The following is a 16112-nucleotide window of genomic DNA, read 5'->3' as shown; positions in this document are numbered from 1 at the left end:
TCTACTCCCACTGAATGAATGTACTACACAGGCTGAATACTAACTGGATCCTGAATGGTCCTGAGCTGTATCTGACTGTATTTTCCTCTGTGTCTCTTTCAACTTGTGTTTTTGTATTTATTTCAAAAGTCACTGTTAACCACTTTACCACCGGAGGATTTTGCTGTCTTACGTCCAGGCCACTTTTTGTGATTCGGCACTGTGCGAATTTAACTGACAATTGCGCGGTCGTACGACGCCATACCCAAACAAAATTTACTTCCTTTTTTTCCCACAAACAGAGCTTTCTTTTGGTGGTATTTGATCACCTGTGCGATTTTTACTTTTTGCGCTATAAACAAAAAAAGAGCATCAATTTTGAAAAAATAACAATATTTTTCACATTTTTGACACTTTTGGGGGTACCAGTGACATTACTACAGTAATCAGTGCTATAAATATGCACTGTTACTGTAAAAATGACACTGGCAGGGAAGGGGTTAATTTTATTGGAGAGGGAGGGGTTAATGTATGCCTGGTGCTTACTAACGTGTGTGGGGGGAGGTGACTGAGTGACACAGGTACAGATCACAGGTTCAGCTATGCTGAACCCTGCAAACTGTCACTGTCTGTCACTTAGGAGATCCGCCCGCTTTGTTTACACAAGCAGGCGGATCTCCAAACTCGATTCCCCAACGATCGGGGAAGAGCAGCGGCGATCGCCGCCGCTCCTCCCCTGGCCCGACTCCCGCTGTGACTGAATACAGCGGCAGCGAGCCTCCGGCGGCACGCGTGCGCCGCCCACAAGGGGAGGAGTCCAGCGACATAGGTCTACATCGCTGGACGGGAACTAACCACTTTGCCGCAGTAGAGCTCTAGTGAGCGGTCGGCAAGTGGTTAAATAAAATCAGATTTACAAAAAAAAAATGTGGCTAGTTTATATCTTTGCCCTGCAATTTAACCACTTCAGCTTTACCCCCCTTCATGACGCCGCATGATTTATCTCTTGATGTCAGGAAAACTTGTAAGAAGTGATTCATGCTGATAGCAGAGGAACGAAAAAGCAGACATAAATGACACTTACAAGCAGAGGTGTATTTTGGTTTTGTGCTGCCCTAGGCAAGAATAAAATTGTGCGCCCCCCCCCCCCCCCCCATATACATTTTTTCCACTCATTTTTTAACAGATGTAACCCCCTTCAAAATTGAAGGACTACAAGTCCCAGTATGAACCGCTGAGATCTCACAAGAGGGGGGGGTAAGAGGGGGTGGGAGAAAGAGGGGGGATGAGAGAGAGAGGGGGTGAGGGAGGGAGAGAGAGAGGGTGGGTGGGTGAGGGAGGGAGGGAGAGAGAGAGTGGGGGTGAGAGAGAGAGAGGGGGATGAGAGAGAGGGGGGAATTGAAGAAAGAGAGAGGGGGGGTGAGAGAGAGAGATGGGGGTGAGAGAGAGGGAGAATGAGAAAGAGAGAGGGGATGAGAGAGAGGGGGGATGAGAAAGAGGGGGAATGAGAGAGGGATGAGAGCAAGAGAGAGAGATGGGGGATGAGAGAGAGAGGGGGTGATAGAGAAAGAGAGAGGAGGCGTGAGAGAGGGGGAGAGAGAGAGCGAGGAGGGGTGAGAGAGTGAGAGAGGGGGGTGAGTAAGAGAGAGACAGAGGGGGGTGAGAGAGAGGGGGTGAGAGAGGTGGTTCTAGCAACCAGTGGCCAATAGTGTCTCAGGTGGAGGGGGGTGGCTTTTTTGCTGCCCCCCTGCGAAGTGCCGCCCTAGGCCTGGGCCTTGTTGGCCTAGGCCAAAATACAGCACTGCTTACAAGTATACACTATATAGGGGTATGCTTTGATCATACAGTATTTCAGGTCTGAGGTTTACAGCCCCATTAAAGGGTAAGTCAGTCCACCCTAACACTAAAATCCCTGCATTTATAAATCTCCACAATCTAACACTAACCTATCTAGCCCTGTAAAGAAGAAGTCAGTATACAGTACATACCTTTTTTGAAGCTGATCCGACTCGATTCCATGCTGAGCTGTCAGTCGCGGCTTCGTTGTGAAGACGGGTGCAGAGGAGGCATCCGACAAAGGAAGACCCATATTAACTATTTCTGATGTCACTCCCCGTTCATTTCACAGCTGTTGTCGGCCGTGTCCCATGCAGAGCTTTCACCGCTGGAGATCGGGTCGGGTCAGGTTCAAAAAAGGTATGTATACCGATTTCTTGTATAAATGTGATAGTAGTGTGCTGCCCCCTTTTGGTAAAAATTAAGAAATTACAGGATGCAGCTGCTGCAATCACCAAATGTGTTCCCACATCAGCAATAAATCAATATTAAAATGTGTGATCGTGCTGCCTGTAAATCAAGGTAAAAACTATAACTAGAAAGTGATCTTTCTAGTTATTTTTTGCCTTGATTTACAGGCAGCGCAATGACACATTTTAATATTGATTTATACCGATTTCTTATTTATAGGGCTAGATAGGTTAATGTTAGATCATGGAGATCTATAGATGCAGGGATTTTAGTTTTAGGGTGGACTTATCCTTTAAGGCCCATTCTTTTCCCGGGTTACATTTATGCACATTCAGACACATTCACATTAAAAAAAAAAAATGTAGCATGCTTTACCTCTTTGCACCTTTTACCTACCTTGCACACTTATACCACTACACAGGATTGCAGTGGTGTAAGTCTGCAAGGTAGGCTCATTGCATACATTCATTTTTCTTCCATATAGGTTTGTACTGCACTTAAAGTGGAGTTCCATACTGGGAAAAATACCCAATACTCTAGCTGCTGACTTAATATAACGACACTTACCTATCCAGGAATCCCACGGTGTCAGCACCCCAAGCCGATCCATCCATCGGCTCTGGTGCAGGTGCCGGCATCTTCATGAAGGGAAACAGGAAGTGAAGCCTTGTTTGCTACTGAGCATGCACGACTCGTGCTGCGCTTTTTCAATGGTCCCTGTGTGTCTCCCAGAAGACAGTTGGGGGGGAGGGGCCAGAAATGTTGTAGATCACCACACAACAATTACGCAATCTTACCCTGAAGTGGGAGCAGGTACCTGGTTTTGACAAACAAGCAGCGCTTCCCCTCTTGGGTGGAGCTCCGCTTTAACCACTTCACGACCGCCCCATAGCAGATATACAGGGTGGCCGTGCTGTGCAGAATCCCGTATATACAGCTGTGCTCATAAGTTTACATACCCTAGCAGAATTTATGATTTCTTGGCCATTTTTCAGAGAATATGAATAATAACACAAAAACTTTTCTTTCACTCACGGTTAGTTTGGCTGAAGCCATTTATTATCAATCAACTGTGTTTACTCTTATTAAATCATAATGACAACAGAAACTACCCAAATGACCCTGACCGCGCAATTGTCAGTTAAAATAACACAGTGCCGTATCACAAAAAATGGCCTGGTCATGAAAGGGGGGGGGGTAAATCTTCCGGAGGTCAAGTGGGTAAAAATGCATCTGACTGTTTCAAGCGCTTTATCAGCAAGTTCCAGACACTAAACAATGACCAAAGCATAATTTCTTTGTCTATCATATTTATATGAGGCAAAACGCTTTTTAATACGGCTTAGTGTTTAAATGCACAGCTGGTTCACGGCTTTTACTAGAGGACTTCTCTTTCACGCTGTCTGCTCCTGCAATAAGCAGTATGACATTTTCCTGAGCGCGTTTCCTGCCACAGCTACTAAATTACAGGAGCCCGGTCTAAAGAAAGAAAACGCCCTCCTCGCCGGCACCCCAGCAGAAATCAGATACTGACACAAAAGGACCTCTCATGTGATCTTGGCTAGAGTGTTTTTTATTAGGAGGTAGCAGAAAAGACGCAGAAGAAGCACTTTTGTTGCAGACAGGGACCCGCTGCAGCACACTCACCACTCATACATGCTTCGTGAAGGGGTGATGCTGTAAAAAGTGGAGGATTCACTTTAGCACCATTTTCCAAGAGCAACTTTATACATTCCAAACTGCCTGCAGCAGAGGCATCGCATAGGGGAGTACTGCCATCAATATTCCTGGCATCCACCTAGTGGAAACACAAAGTAAATGATTAGTAACAGATGTGCTTAATGTTAAAATGTGGCAATTGCACATAAAGCAGTACTGGCAATGTCAGATTCACAAACTTTTACACCTCCCATCTTATTCTTGGACAATCTTCATTTTTCATGATTCAATGGTGACTGTGTTACCGGACCAGGTACAGTATAAATGCTAAAGTGCGTTCCCAACACTCTTTAAAAATGAATTCCAGCCATGGCTATATTATACATAGTTGCATTGTTACAGTTTGGATCAATGTAACTATATACCATGTTCATCAAAGAAAAGTTCCGGAATTGCTGCATTCCTTGAAATCCTTTATTGTATATCATAAAAAACATTATAGACACTAGAGCTGCACGATTGATCGTTAAAAAATAGCGATTTTGATTCACCCCCCCGGCGTGTCCTCGAATCTTACAGAGCTGTTCTCTGCTCACTCACAGCTGTCAAAAAAAAAAAAAGAGCCTCCAAAACGTTTATCAACATTGTTAAGGCCGTTAGATAACTATAAACACAATGTTTTACAATCTATAATTTCATTCTTTTAGATCACAGGAATGAACTTCCTTCTGTAAGAGCCGGTTCACATTAGCGCGACTTGTCAGCCTGGCAAGTCGTGCTCCCTCGCGGTTCATTGACCGCTACAGGACCCGTTCTAATAGGAGCGACACAAGTCACTCCGACTTAGAAAAAGGGTCCTGTACTACTTCGGGGCGACTTGCATACACTTCCATTATGTGAAGTCCCTGCAAGTCGCTCCGAAGTCGTGGTGCAAGGGAATGCACAAGTCGCCCCCGAAGTAGTAAGGGGCAATTTAACCTCTTAAAGACTAAGCCTTTTTCTTATATTTGTTGCTTACAAGTTAAAATCAGTATTTTTAGCTAGAAAATTACTTAGAACCCCCAAACATTTTATATATATATATATATATATATATATATATAAAAAAATATATATATATATATATATATATATATATATATATATATATGTGTGTATCTCATTTTTTTTAATTTATTTTTTTAGCAGAAACCCTAGAGCAGGGGTAATGAATTAAAATTCAAGGAGGTCCGGTCGCTAAAATTTTCATTGGGCCGAGGTCCGAATCTCAAGTCTGTGCTGACTCAGCAAGATTGTAGTCACCATATTTCTTATCAAAAAATGAGACATGTACAAGTTCCATAGCATTTCAACAATATTTATTGTCAAGTTTCAGTTACAACATTAAACATGTGGACAGTTGGAACTAGGATAGCTTTACATTTGCTCTAGTCTTTGTATGGAATACAAGCAACTAACTTAACAAAAACAACATGGAAACAAATCAATAACTCTTTTCTAAAACCCATCCATTTTTCAAGTAAAATCAAATTGCACCTTCTAACTTAAACAAGGTGTCAATTTGAAAAAGTGCACAAATTATCCTCAGTTTTGTTTTTAATTTTGTTACCACCCAAAAAACCTTCCCTGTCTAGTGAGAAAAATGGGCTTTTGATTGCCCTGCCAGTAGTTTGAATCTTGGCTTAAATTGAGTTACTGCCATTCTCATGCACATGTGTAGGTGCTCATTGGTGAGCCTGGAACGATACTTGGTCTTAATAATGTTCATAGTGGAGAAAGCTGACTCACAGCTGTACGTTGATCCAAACATGGTCAAGGTGTGTAGAGCTACCTTGATTAGAGAAGAGAAATCAGTCTCCGGGACAGTCTGTAGCCAGAAGTTAGTCGGATCAGTTCCTCCAAAGTGCTCTCTTAGTGCAACATTTGTTTGCAGATCAATAAGTTCTGTCTGTAGAGATCCCTCATGTGCCCACTTGAAGGTCTGCATCACCTCCTTTGAAAACACTCTGGGATCTTTAATGAGGAAGGGATTGTGGATGAGCAGGAGGATCTGCTGTCCAAGACTGAAGCTATCAAACCTTTTACTGAAGTTTCCAATCAGTTTATCAATGAAATCAACAAAAGGAGATACATCTCTCTTTCCTTGAATCTGTTCTTTCACCTTTGTGAAATGCAAGCACTCTCCTTGAAGATCTTCCCTAAACAAATCCAGTTTTCTCTGGAAGGAGCGGACAGCGGTCATCAAATCACAGATGGAATTGTTCTTGCCCTGCAGCTTTAAATTGAGTTCATTAAGGTGTGATGTTATGTCCACTAGGAAAGCAATATTATCCATTGTGCTCTCATCTTGTAAAAACAGTGAAAACTGTTTTGCTTTCTGGCTTTTTAGTTGTATTAAGAAAGCTGTTACTTCAGTGCGAATGGACCAAAAGCGTTCCAATACACTGCCTTTACTCAACCACCTAACATTGTTGTGAAGTAAAAGGTCATTTGCATTTGCCTCAACTTCTTTAAGAAACTCTCTTAGTAAACGATGTTGATGGGATGAGGATACCCTGAGGAAGTTGATGAGTTTCATCATTGTGTCCATGATTTCTGCAAACTTTTCTGATAGAATGGCACACAGGACAGTCTGGTGGATGATACAGTGGTAAGCAATAAGGTCAGGGTTGTCCTTTTTCAGTCGCGCCACAGCTCCTTTCTCCTTTCCTACCATGGCGGGGGCACCATCTGTGGTGACTGAGACCACTTTTTTCAGGTCTATCTTCCTCTTTTTTAGAATCTCCCTAATGGCCTCATATATGTCTTCTCCTCTTGTATGTGTCTCAAGTGGTGTTACACCTAACAGGTCCTCACAGAGTTCTTTGCTTTCTTTGTGAAAAAATCTTACATACACCAAAAGCTGGGCATTATCCGTTATATCTGTTGATTCATCAATGGCTAAAGAAATGCATACTGCACTCTGAATAGCTGCATCAAGTTGTGCCAATACATCCTCTGTTAATATTTCAGTCTTTTTTGTTGCCGTTGACGCTGATAGTGGGATTTGATTGATTTTTTCACACAGCTCTTTTTGTTTACCCTCAAGTAAAGTTTCAGCAACAGCATTCAAGCACTCCTTAACAAATGTACCGTCGGTAAATGGTCTTTTGTGTTGCCCCAAAATCCATGCTACTTTAAGTGAACATTCATTTGCACGCTGCTGGGCTGTAAATGAATGTGAGAGGACTTTGGTGGATCTGTCATACTGGGCTCTTAGTTCAGTTATTTTACGTGCCCTCACCTCGGAATGCTGTGGATATGTTTGCTCAAACGAACCGTGTTTTGTTTCGTAGTGGCGCTTCACATTGCTGCTTTTTATTATCGCCACCGTTTCGCAACAAATGAGACAAACTGGTTTTAAACTTCCCATAGGAAGAATGAACATGTATTGGTCTGTCCATTCATCTTTGAAGGCTCGGTTTTCAGCATCTACCTTCCTTTTCTTGGAACAAGCCATGTTCTCTGGCGCTTTTGCTACTATTTCCTCCACACAATCTGGTAATACTCTGTAAATGTAAATGTCCCCATTAGTGTTCCCCCTTACATCAGTTGCCCCTATCAGAGTAATTCATTACATTGGGTTCTCCCATCGGAATACCCCCAAAAATCAGTTGCCACCATCAGAGTACTCCCTCAGGTATTCTCATCAGAGTGCCCACTTACATCAGGTTTCTGCAATGGAAAGCCCTCTTACATCTGGTGTCTCCCATTAGTGTTCCCCCTTACATCTTTTGTTCCCATCAGAGTACCCCATTATATAAGGTTCCCCCATCACAGTGCCCCCTTACATAGGGTGTCCTCTTTAGAGTGCCCCCTTACATTAGGTGTCACCATAGGGGGGCCTCCTTACATCAGGTATCCCCACCACATCAGGTGTGCCCATGAGAGTGCCCCTTTACATCAGGTGTCCCCATCACAGTGCTCCCTTACATCAGGCATTCTCGTCAGCGTACCACTTTACATCAGATATCCCCTAATCAGCGTGACCCTTAACATAAAATGTGCCCATCAGCGTGACCCTTAACATAAAATGTGCCCATCAGCGTGCCCCTTAACATAAAAAATGCCCATCAGTGTGTACCACAGCAAAAAATATGCACATCAGCATGCCCCTTAACATAAAATATGCCCATCAGCATGACCCTTAACATAAAATAAGGGGCAAGCTGATGGGCACATTTTATGTTAGGGGCACTCTGATGGGCAGAACAAAATGTGCACACCAGCGTGACCCTTAACATAAAATATGCCCATCAGTGTGCCCCTTAGCATAACATTTGCCCATCAGCGTGACCCTTAACACAAAATAAAGGGCACGCTGATGGGCATATTTTAGGTTAAGGGTCACGCTGATGGGCACATTTTATGTTAGGGGGCACCCTGATGGGCACATTTTATGATGGTGGGATCACTGATGGGCAAAACAAAACGTGTAAATCAGCGTTGCTCTTAACATAAAATATGCCCATCAGAGTGCCCCTTAACATAAAATATGCCCATCAGTGTGTGCCACAGAATAAATATGCACATCAGCATGCCCCTTAACATAAAATATGCCCATCAGCATGACCCTTAACATAAAATAAGGGGCAAGCTGATGGGCACATTTTATGTTAGGGTGCACGCTGATGTGCACATTTTATGATGGTGGGATCGCTGATGGGCAAAACAAAACGTGTAAATCAGCGTTGCTCTTAACATAAAATATGCCCATCAGAGTGCCCCTTAACATAAAATATGCCCATCAGTGTGTACCACAGCATAAATATGCCCATCAGCATGACCCTTAGCATAAAATAAGGGGCAAGCTGATGGGCACATTTTATGTTAGGGGCACTCTGATGGGCAGAACAAAATGTGCACACCAGCGTGACCCTTAACATAAAATATGCCCATCAGTGTGCCCCTTAGCATAACATTTGCCCATCAGCGTGACCCTTAACACAAAATAAGGGGCACGCTGATGGGCATATTTTAGGTTAAGGGTGACGCTGATGGGCACATTTTATGTTAGGGGGCACCCTGATGGGCACATTTTATGATGGTGGGATCACTGATGGGCAAAACAAAACGTGTAAATCAGCGTTGCTCTTAACATAAAATATGTCCATCAGAGTGCCCCTTAACATAAAATATGCCCATCAGTGTGTGCCACAGAATAAATATGCACATCAGCATGCCCCTTAACATAAAATATGCCCATCAGCATGACCCTTAACATAAAATAAGGGGCAAGCTGATGGGCACATTTTATGTTAGGGTGCACGCTGATGGGCACATTTTATGTTAAGGGACACGCTGATGGGCACATTTTATGTTAGGGGGCACTCAGATGGACACATTTTATGTTAGCGGGCACGCTGATGGGCAAAACAAAACGTGTAAATCAGCGTTGCGCTCAACATAAAATGTGCCCATCAGCGTGTCCCTTAACATAAAATGTGCCCATCAGCGTGTCCCTTAACATAAAATATGCCCATCAGCGTGTCCATCAACATAAAATATGCCCATCAGAGTGCCCCTTAACATAAAATATGCCCATCAGCGTGTCCCTTAGCATAAAATAAGGGGCACGCTGATGGGCACATTTTATGTCAAGGGGGCAATCTGATGGGCATATTTTGTTTCTTTTATGGGGCACTCTAATGAGCAACAACACATGCCAGTCTGCACACTTGAGGGTTTTTTTTTAAATTGCAGTATTCTCCTCTAAAAATGTGCTCCACATACCTGGAGCCAGCTGAGTCAAAAGCCGCGAACAGGGGGGCGGGGCGTGCACCTAGTGTCCGCTGTGAGGGAGCCGCAGTCAGGAGAAGAGGGCGGGGCGCGCGAGTGACGTCACGCCCCTACTCGCGGCTCGACAGGACACCGCGATGTCCACTAGTCAGTTGCAGGAGGCGGGGCGCGCGCGGACGTCACTCCCCTACTCGCGGCCGACAGGACACCGCAATGTCCACTAGGCAGTTGCAGGGGGCGGGGCGCGCTCGGGACGTCACCCCCCTACTCGCGGCTCGACTGCTAGTGAGCCGGGAGCCACAAGCGGTCCGGGCAGAAGCATCGCGCGGGCCGCTAATGGACCGCGGGCCGCCATTTAGTGACCGCTGCCCTAGAGAATAAAATGTTGCAATCTTTTGTGTCACAATGTATTTGCTCCGAAGTCTTTCAAGCGCTGTTTTTTGAGAAAAAAATACACTTTAATAAATTTTAAAAAACTAAACAGTAAAGTTAGCCCAATGTTTTTGTATAATGTAAAAGATGATGTTACTTTGAGAATCGTGATCTTTATTCTAAGCAAAAAATAAATAAATAAAAAAAATCGTGATTCTCATTTTATCCAGAATCGTGCAGCTCTAACAGACACCATGCGGATATCACAGATGGACCATGTTCCGCACTAGTAGCAGCGCTCCCTTAAGCCTCGTACACACGCGTCGAAAATTGGCAGGGAATTTTCATCCGACGACCGATCTGCCGATTTTCGGCTTGTTAGTATGATGCTTCTGACAACCAACTCCGACTTTTCGGCCGAAAAAAATCTGGTGTGCAGACTATAAAATTTTTGTTGGCCGTCAACACAACGGCCGATTTTCGTGCAGTCAGTACTGATTTCGACAGGGAAAAATCTGATGAGCAAGACTGGACATGCTCAGTAAAGAAAGAACACAAAGAAAGCAACCCAACACATGACATCACTTCTGAAGTGGAATTTTGTTGGCCGAGAAAATTCGTGTGCAGTCTAGGCACATTCCAACCAACAAAACACAACTTGGACAAAAGACGGACGATCGGTCGGCCGATAATCGTTGCGTGTGTACGAGGCTTTAACCTCCTGTGTTAGATCAAGACTGACCAATATATCTAGGCGACACAGGTGCAGGCACTTGAATAATAAATGTCTGCCTTTAGCTAAACACAGCAAATCCTCTCATACAATCAAATCTTGTGTGCTTTGCTGGCACCCTTGAACCACTCTCGCAAAGTTTTTCTTTTCAACTCACCTGGAGCCCATGTTCACATTGGTCCATTTTGACATGCGATTTGACATGTCAAATCGCATGTCAAATTGGAGCCAACTGCCAGCAATGGCACCGTCCAACAGGTGTGACGCCGACTTTGCGGGCAGGAAACCGCACAGATGTCTGAAATCGCCCCCGAAGTCGGACTAAAAAAGCCGGTTCAGCTGAACTTGCACAATTTTAAACCTAGGCCGAGCGGCTATTTTGAAATGTATGTATATACCATACCTGGCCAATGTCTATGGAAGCTAGAAATCACTGAAGTATACACATTTCCACTTCCTTCTGGGTCCTATGCTGAGCGGCTGGCCTGATGCATTGTGAACACAGGAGGTCGATCGCTTGGCATGGGCACTATTCAGAGAATGCTTTACATTTTCTGAATGAATGCAAAGTGTTCTCTGATAGCATGAGCTGGAGAGCATGACATCACTGCCCCGCCTCCCTGTCACGTCCAATCAGAGAACGCTTCGCATTCATTCGGAAAATGCATTCTCTGAATGGCGATTGTGCTGAGCAGCCGACTTCCTGTGTTCAGCATGCAGTAGTGCAGCTGGTAGATGCAGGACACTGCATCTTGGTCCCTAAAGCAAGTGGAAATCACTGGAGTAAAAGTGTCTAATTCAGTGATTTCCAGCTTCCCTGGGCATTGGCCAGGTATAATGTATACATAGTTACATTGGTCCAAGTAGGACCAATGTAACTATGAATAATATAGCCATGACTGGAATTATTCTTTTTTTTTTTTTTTAAATCTTTTTATTAAAGTTTTAACAAGAACAACTCAACAAGACACAACCAAGACAAACGAGGTGCGAGAAGTCCACGTCAAGGAGATTATGAAGCAATAGCATCCAAGAATGTGCTGCCCACGCAGGGGCAGGTCATGCAAAAGGAGACAGCATTGTAATTCAGAAACAGAACATGCAACCAGGAACTACAACAGTTTAGAGCTCGTCATCAGCAAGGGGCATACAAGTCAGTACAATGAACTCGGAAGTGGTCATGAGCCAGGGAGACCGTGAGTCAGGGGCCCAGCAGCTGTTAGTTCAACAAAGCAGAGGAAGAATCCTCAAGCCAGCGCGTCCACACCCTATTGTGCTTCTTGGGGCAACCTCTATGAAAGTAAGTATCTCGGTATAGTGGGATAACCGCGTCCACCAGGCCCCTCCACTGAAGAAGCGTGGGGGGAGCCCGCTGGCGCCAATGAAGGGCTATATTTTTCCTAGCATAAAAGAGCAACAGGCCCAGTAAAGTGCGATCTGCCACCCTAGGGACGATGTCATCCAGGAGACCCAATAGACCCAGTCTGGGAGATGGGGCCACCGAGACCTGCAGGACAGCGGAAGACACCTCAAACACCCTGGACCAGTATGACAAGAGCTGTGGACATGTCCAAAAGATGTGAATAAATTCTCCCGAAGCTTGTCCGCAGCACCAACACTCCGGGGAGTGGGAGGCATGGATCCTATGCATACGGTGCAGGGTGAGGTAAGCCCTGGAATTATTCTTTGAACTGAGTGGTGAAACATTTTTACATTTCAGAAGTTGGTACTCTTTTTTTTTAAACTTAGCTGATTGAAAAAGTTGCACATATAAATCACGCTTGTCAAGCTAATAAAGAGGCAACAAACATCTTATACAAAGTGCATTGTCACTATCAAAGGCTGTAAAGTAAATTATTATTATACAGGATTTATATAGCGCTAACATCATACATGCAAAAGCAACAATTAGGTACATCCATGTATACAGTATGCACAATCAGAAAAATCAACCAGGAAAAAACTTACATTAAACAAGTAACAAAGAAAAAAAACAGTAAGCAAACAGACATAAAAATACTGCGCTCATGTATGTTATTAGACTGTGTCCACCCAGCACCCATCACAACAAAGAGCTACTAAAAAAAAAAAAAAGGGAAGGGCATAATGCTAGTCATTGTCCCAAAAGTCATAACAACACTCTGACCTCCAGCCCAAAAGGGGGTAGGAGCAATTACAGAGGAGAGGGTTCGACTGAAAACAGAAGGTAACTAAGGTATAGAGTCAGTGACTACATGTAGAAGAGTCATTGCTGTCTTGTGTGTCCAGCCAGGGTCCCCAGAGTCTAGTAAACTTCCCTAGGCACCCTCTCGTCTCATAAGTTAGCTTAACAGTGGGATGTTCTGATTCAATAAACGTTTCCTCAAACCAATGTGCAGGGGGTAAGAACATATCCAATATAATGCAATGGTCTTCCTGGCGTAATAGAGCAGTATTTGTAAGAATCGTTTAGCTTTAGCAGTCAGTTCAACATCATCAAATACCCCGAGAGGACACTACCTAGGGCTACAGACACTAGGAAAATCAAAATGAACTGAAATAAATGCAGTAATCTCAGACCAAAACGGTCTGACCTTAATGCATGACCAAACCATATTCATAAAGTCCCCTTGCTGTAACTCAATTTTATGGCATATTAGGGTGGTGTGCGTTTGCGCATAAGAAATTAATTTTTTATCAATACGTTTTTAATGAAGTTGAAAATGCAACAATAGTACACACAGGAAACAGGATATACTGTAACAAACCCCAGCCGTTTAAGAAAGATATTCATAAGAGGTGTTTAACGTGAGGCAAGTCATAGCTATCAATATGAACTTATATAGACTGATTAGTAGGGCCAGTGCTAGACACGCCCTAGGCAAGATCAGCTACTTGCGCCCCCCCCAAAAAAAAAATAAAATAAAAAGGGAAGGGGTTAAAAACTGCTCTATGTCATATCCAGTGACCCTGATCTGATGGTTCCTCCATGTAATGCTGTCATACCCAGTGATCCCAATGTTCCTCTATGTCACATCAGGGGTCCCTGATGTTCCTCTATGTCATACCCAGAGACCCTGATGTTTTTCCATGTCATACCCGGAGACCCTGATGTTTTTCCATGTCACACCTGGGGACCCTGATGTTTTTCCATGTCACACCTGGGGATGGTGGAACAATGGTGGAAAGCCAGGGCCTGGTAGTTCTGCCACTGCCCCAGACACCTGGCATCTTCCTCTGCCCTTCTTCCTCCCCCACTGCCGCCCCTTTCCTCAGCTCACAAGGATCATTCATGACGGAGAGTGAGTGCTGACTCGTGGCTGCGCCCCTAGATGGCAATGCGCCCTAGGCGGCTGCCTAGTTTGCCTAGTGGAAGCACCGGCCCTGCTGATTAGGCGTTTAATAAAACCTAATTCTATACCATACCATAAACATACGGGCAAGAATTAGTCATGTTGTGGATGATCTGGGGTTTGACTCAAGTAAAAGAAACCGTAGAGAAAGCAAGATTAAAAAAGGGAGAGCAGAAGATGAGTAGTAGAATAGGAGAAGCAAGACACAGATAAAAGTATAGATAGAAGGGAAGGAAGAGGGATAAAAGACAGGGAAGGTGAGGGGGAAATAAGGGTTGGGTGTCTGCCTCATGAATATACAAAGTGTAACAATGGCAATAATAGTGCAAACATTGTGATGTTACTTAGAATGGGACATAATCTCAGTATATGTCATGGAGAAAGTAAAGGCAACCCAGCTGGCCCATATCTTTTGAGATTTAGCTCTTTGGCCTCTGAGTTCGTGAGTGAGGTCTTCCACATGATAGATCTTATCGACTTTTTGTAGCCACTGTTTTACGGTAGAAATGGAGGGGCTTTTCCAATTACTAGAGATCAAAGCTTTTGCAGCATTTAAGAGGCGAGGTGTGATTGATTGTTTATATTGACCCACTGATTCGCCTATACAGTGGAACAAAACCATCCATGGTTCAGATAAAACAGAGTAGACTTGTATAAACTGGATCCAGTGTAGAATGGATGACCAAAATGGGCGTATTAGCGGGCAGTGCCACCAGATGTGAGCATGGGAGGCTGCCTCACTGCACTCTCTCCAGCACAGATTGGAGTAGCCATCGAAGGCTCGGTGTAGAAACTGAGGAGTGTAATGCCATCTGGTTAAAATTTGTAGTTGGTATTGTTGAGTTTTGACGAGATGGATGATGTGTGAGACAATTGAAGAATAGTGGATCTTTAATGGTCCGTCAAGGTAGAATGCAAGTCCTTTTCCCAGTTTGTTAGAAAAACAGGCCAGGATTTGATTTCCATTAATAGTAGAGCTTTGTAGAAAAAAATATCGCTTTCAGGGGGGGGTCGTTTTTGCGCTAGAATTTGTTCCACCTGGTTAAGGTCTGCAAAGGTTTGCAGGGGTTTCGGTAGAGTATTAATAAATGTGGACAATTGGTTATATTGCCAGATGTCCATGGTCTTGACTGTGGTCGACTTGAATAAGGAAGACATAGGGATAGTCCCAGTGGTTGATACAACCTGATGAAGGAGTGCAGGAGAGTGCAGAGCCATGGTTCAAATTGAGAGTCTATTTGCCCAGGCGGAGTTTGCACATAAGAAATAAATGCCTAGGTGTAAAATATGTTCTGTGTAAGAATATTAATTGTATGAGTTTGTCCCTAGCAGAGATTACAGCATTGGTATATGCGGCACACACCCCCTTCCAGACATCTAGAGAGGCCCAGGATACCACCTGTCTTGTACTTTAGATAGATGGGTGGAAGGTCTCTCTAGTAGTTAGGAGTAGTAAGTTGTGTGTGATTAGATGAATAGAAGAGCATGCTCCAGTTTCGAATTACTCAAACACACCTCCCGCAGTCCCAGCTGTGCCTCTGCCATGTTGCGTATCTGTAAATACCTGAAGTGCCACCCCAGGGGGATTTGTAGCTCTCTCTGCAAGTGAATGTAAAATACACTCGCGCCAAAACAATAGTTGAAATGTGAATATATCTAGAACTGCTGCTGTTTCAAACACCCTTAGGTCATACAATGCGTTTAAAAAATAATCGCAAAATTATGCGATCAACAGCGCATGTTCAAAAACATAAATAGTGCATCAAATGTCATACAATATAAAAAAACACTTATGATAATAATATTATTCTTAGAGCCAGTTCACACTGGGGCGACTCAAGGTCGCCCCGACTTTGAAGCCGCCCGTGCAGCACGACTTCATCGCAGCTTGCAAACAACTTCTCTAATAGAAGTCAATGCAAGCCGCTCCAAAGTCGCCCCAAGTAGTGCAGGAACCTTTTTCTAAGTCGTAGCGACCAAGTCGTCTGACAAGTCGTTGCAGTGTGAACCGG

At 44.0% G+C, this 16112-nt stretch overlaps 1 protein-coding gene across 1 annotated transcript in view; it reads right to left on the bottom strand.

Annotated features, from left to right (window-relative positions):
- Positions 1–16112, bottom strand: part of ASB13 (ankyrin repeat and SOCS box containing 13) — a 36190-nt gene that overhangs the window by 12192 nt on the left and 7886 nt on the right. Inside the window, exon 3 of the mRNA XM_082255984.1 lies at positions 3874–4024. Within this exon, the coding sequence (XP_082112110.1) occupies positions 3874–4024 (151 nt within the window). The remainder of the gene's footprint in view (positions 1–3873; positions 4025–16112) is intronic.

The sequence above is a fragment of the Pelophylax lessonae genome (genome assembly GCF_965119305.1).
Source record: "Pelophylax lessonae genome assembly, chromosome: 4".
NCBI classification, from domain to species: domain Eukaryota; kingdom Metazoa; phylum Chordata; class Amphibia; order Anura; family Ranidae; genus Pelophylax; species Pelophylax lessonae.
This window is presented reverse-complemented; position numbering and strand designations above follow the sequence as displayed.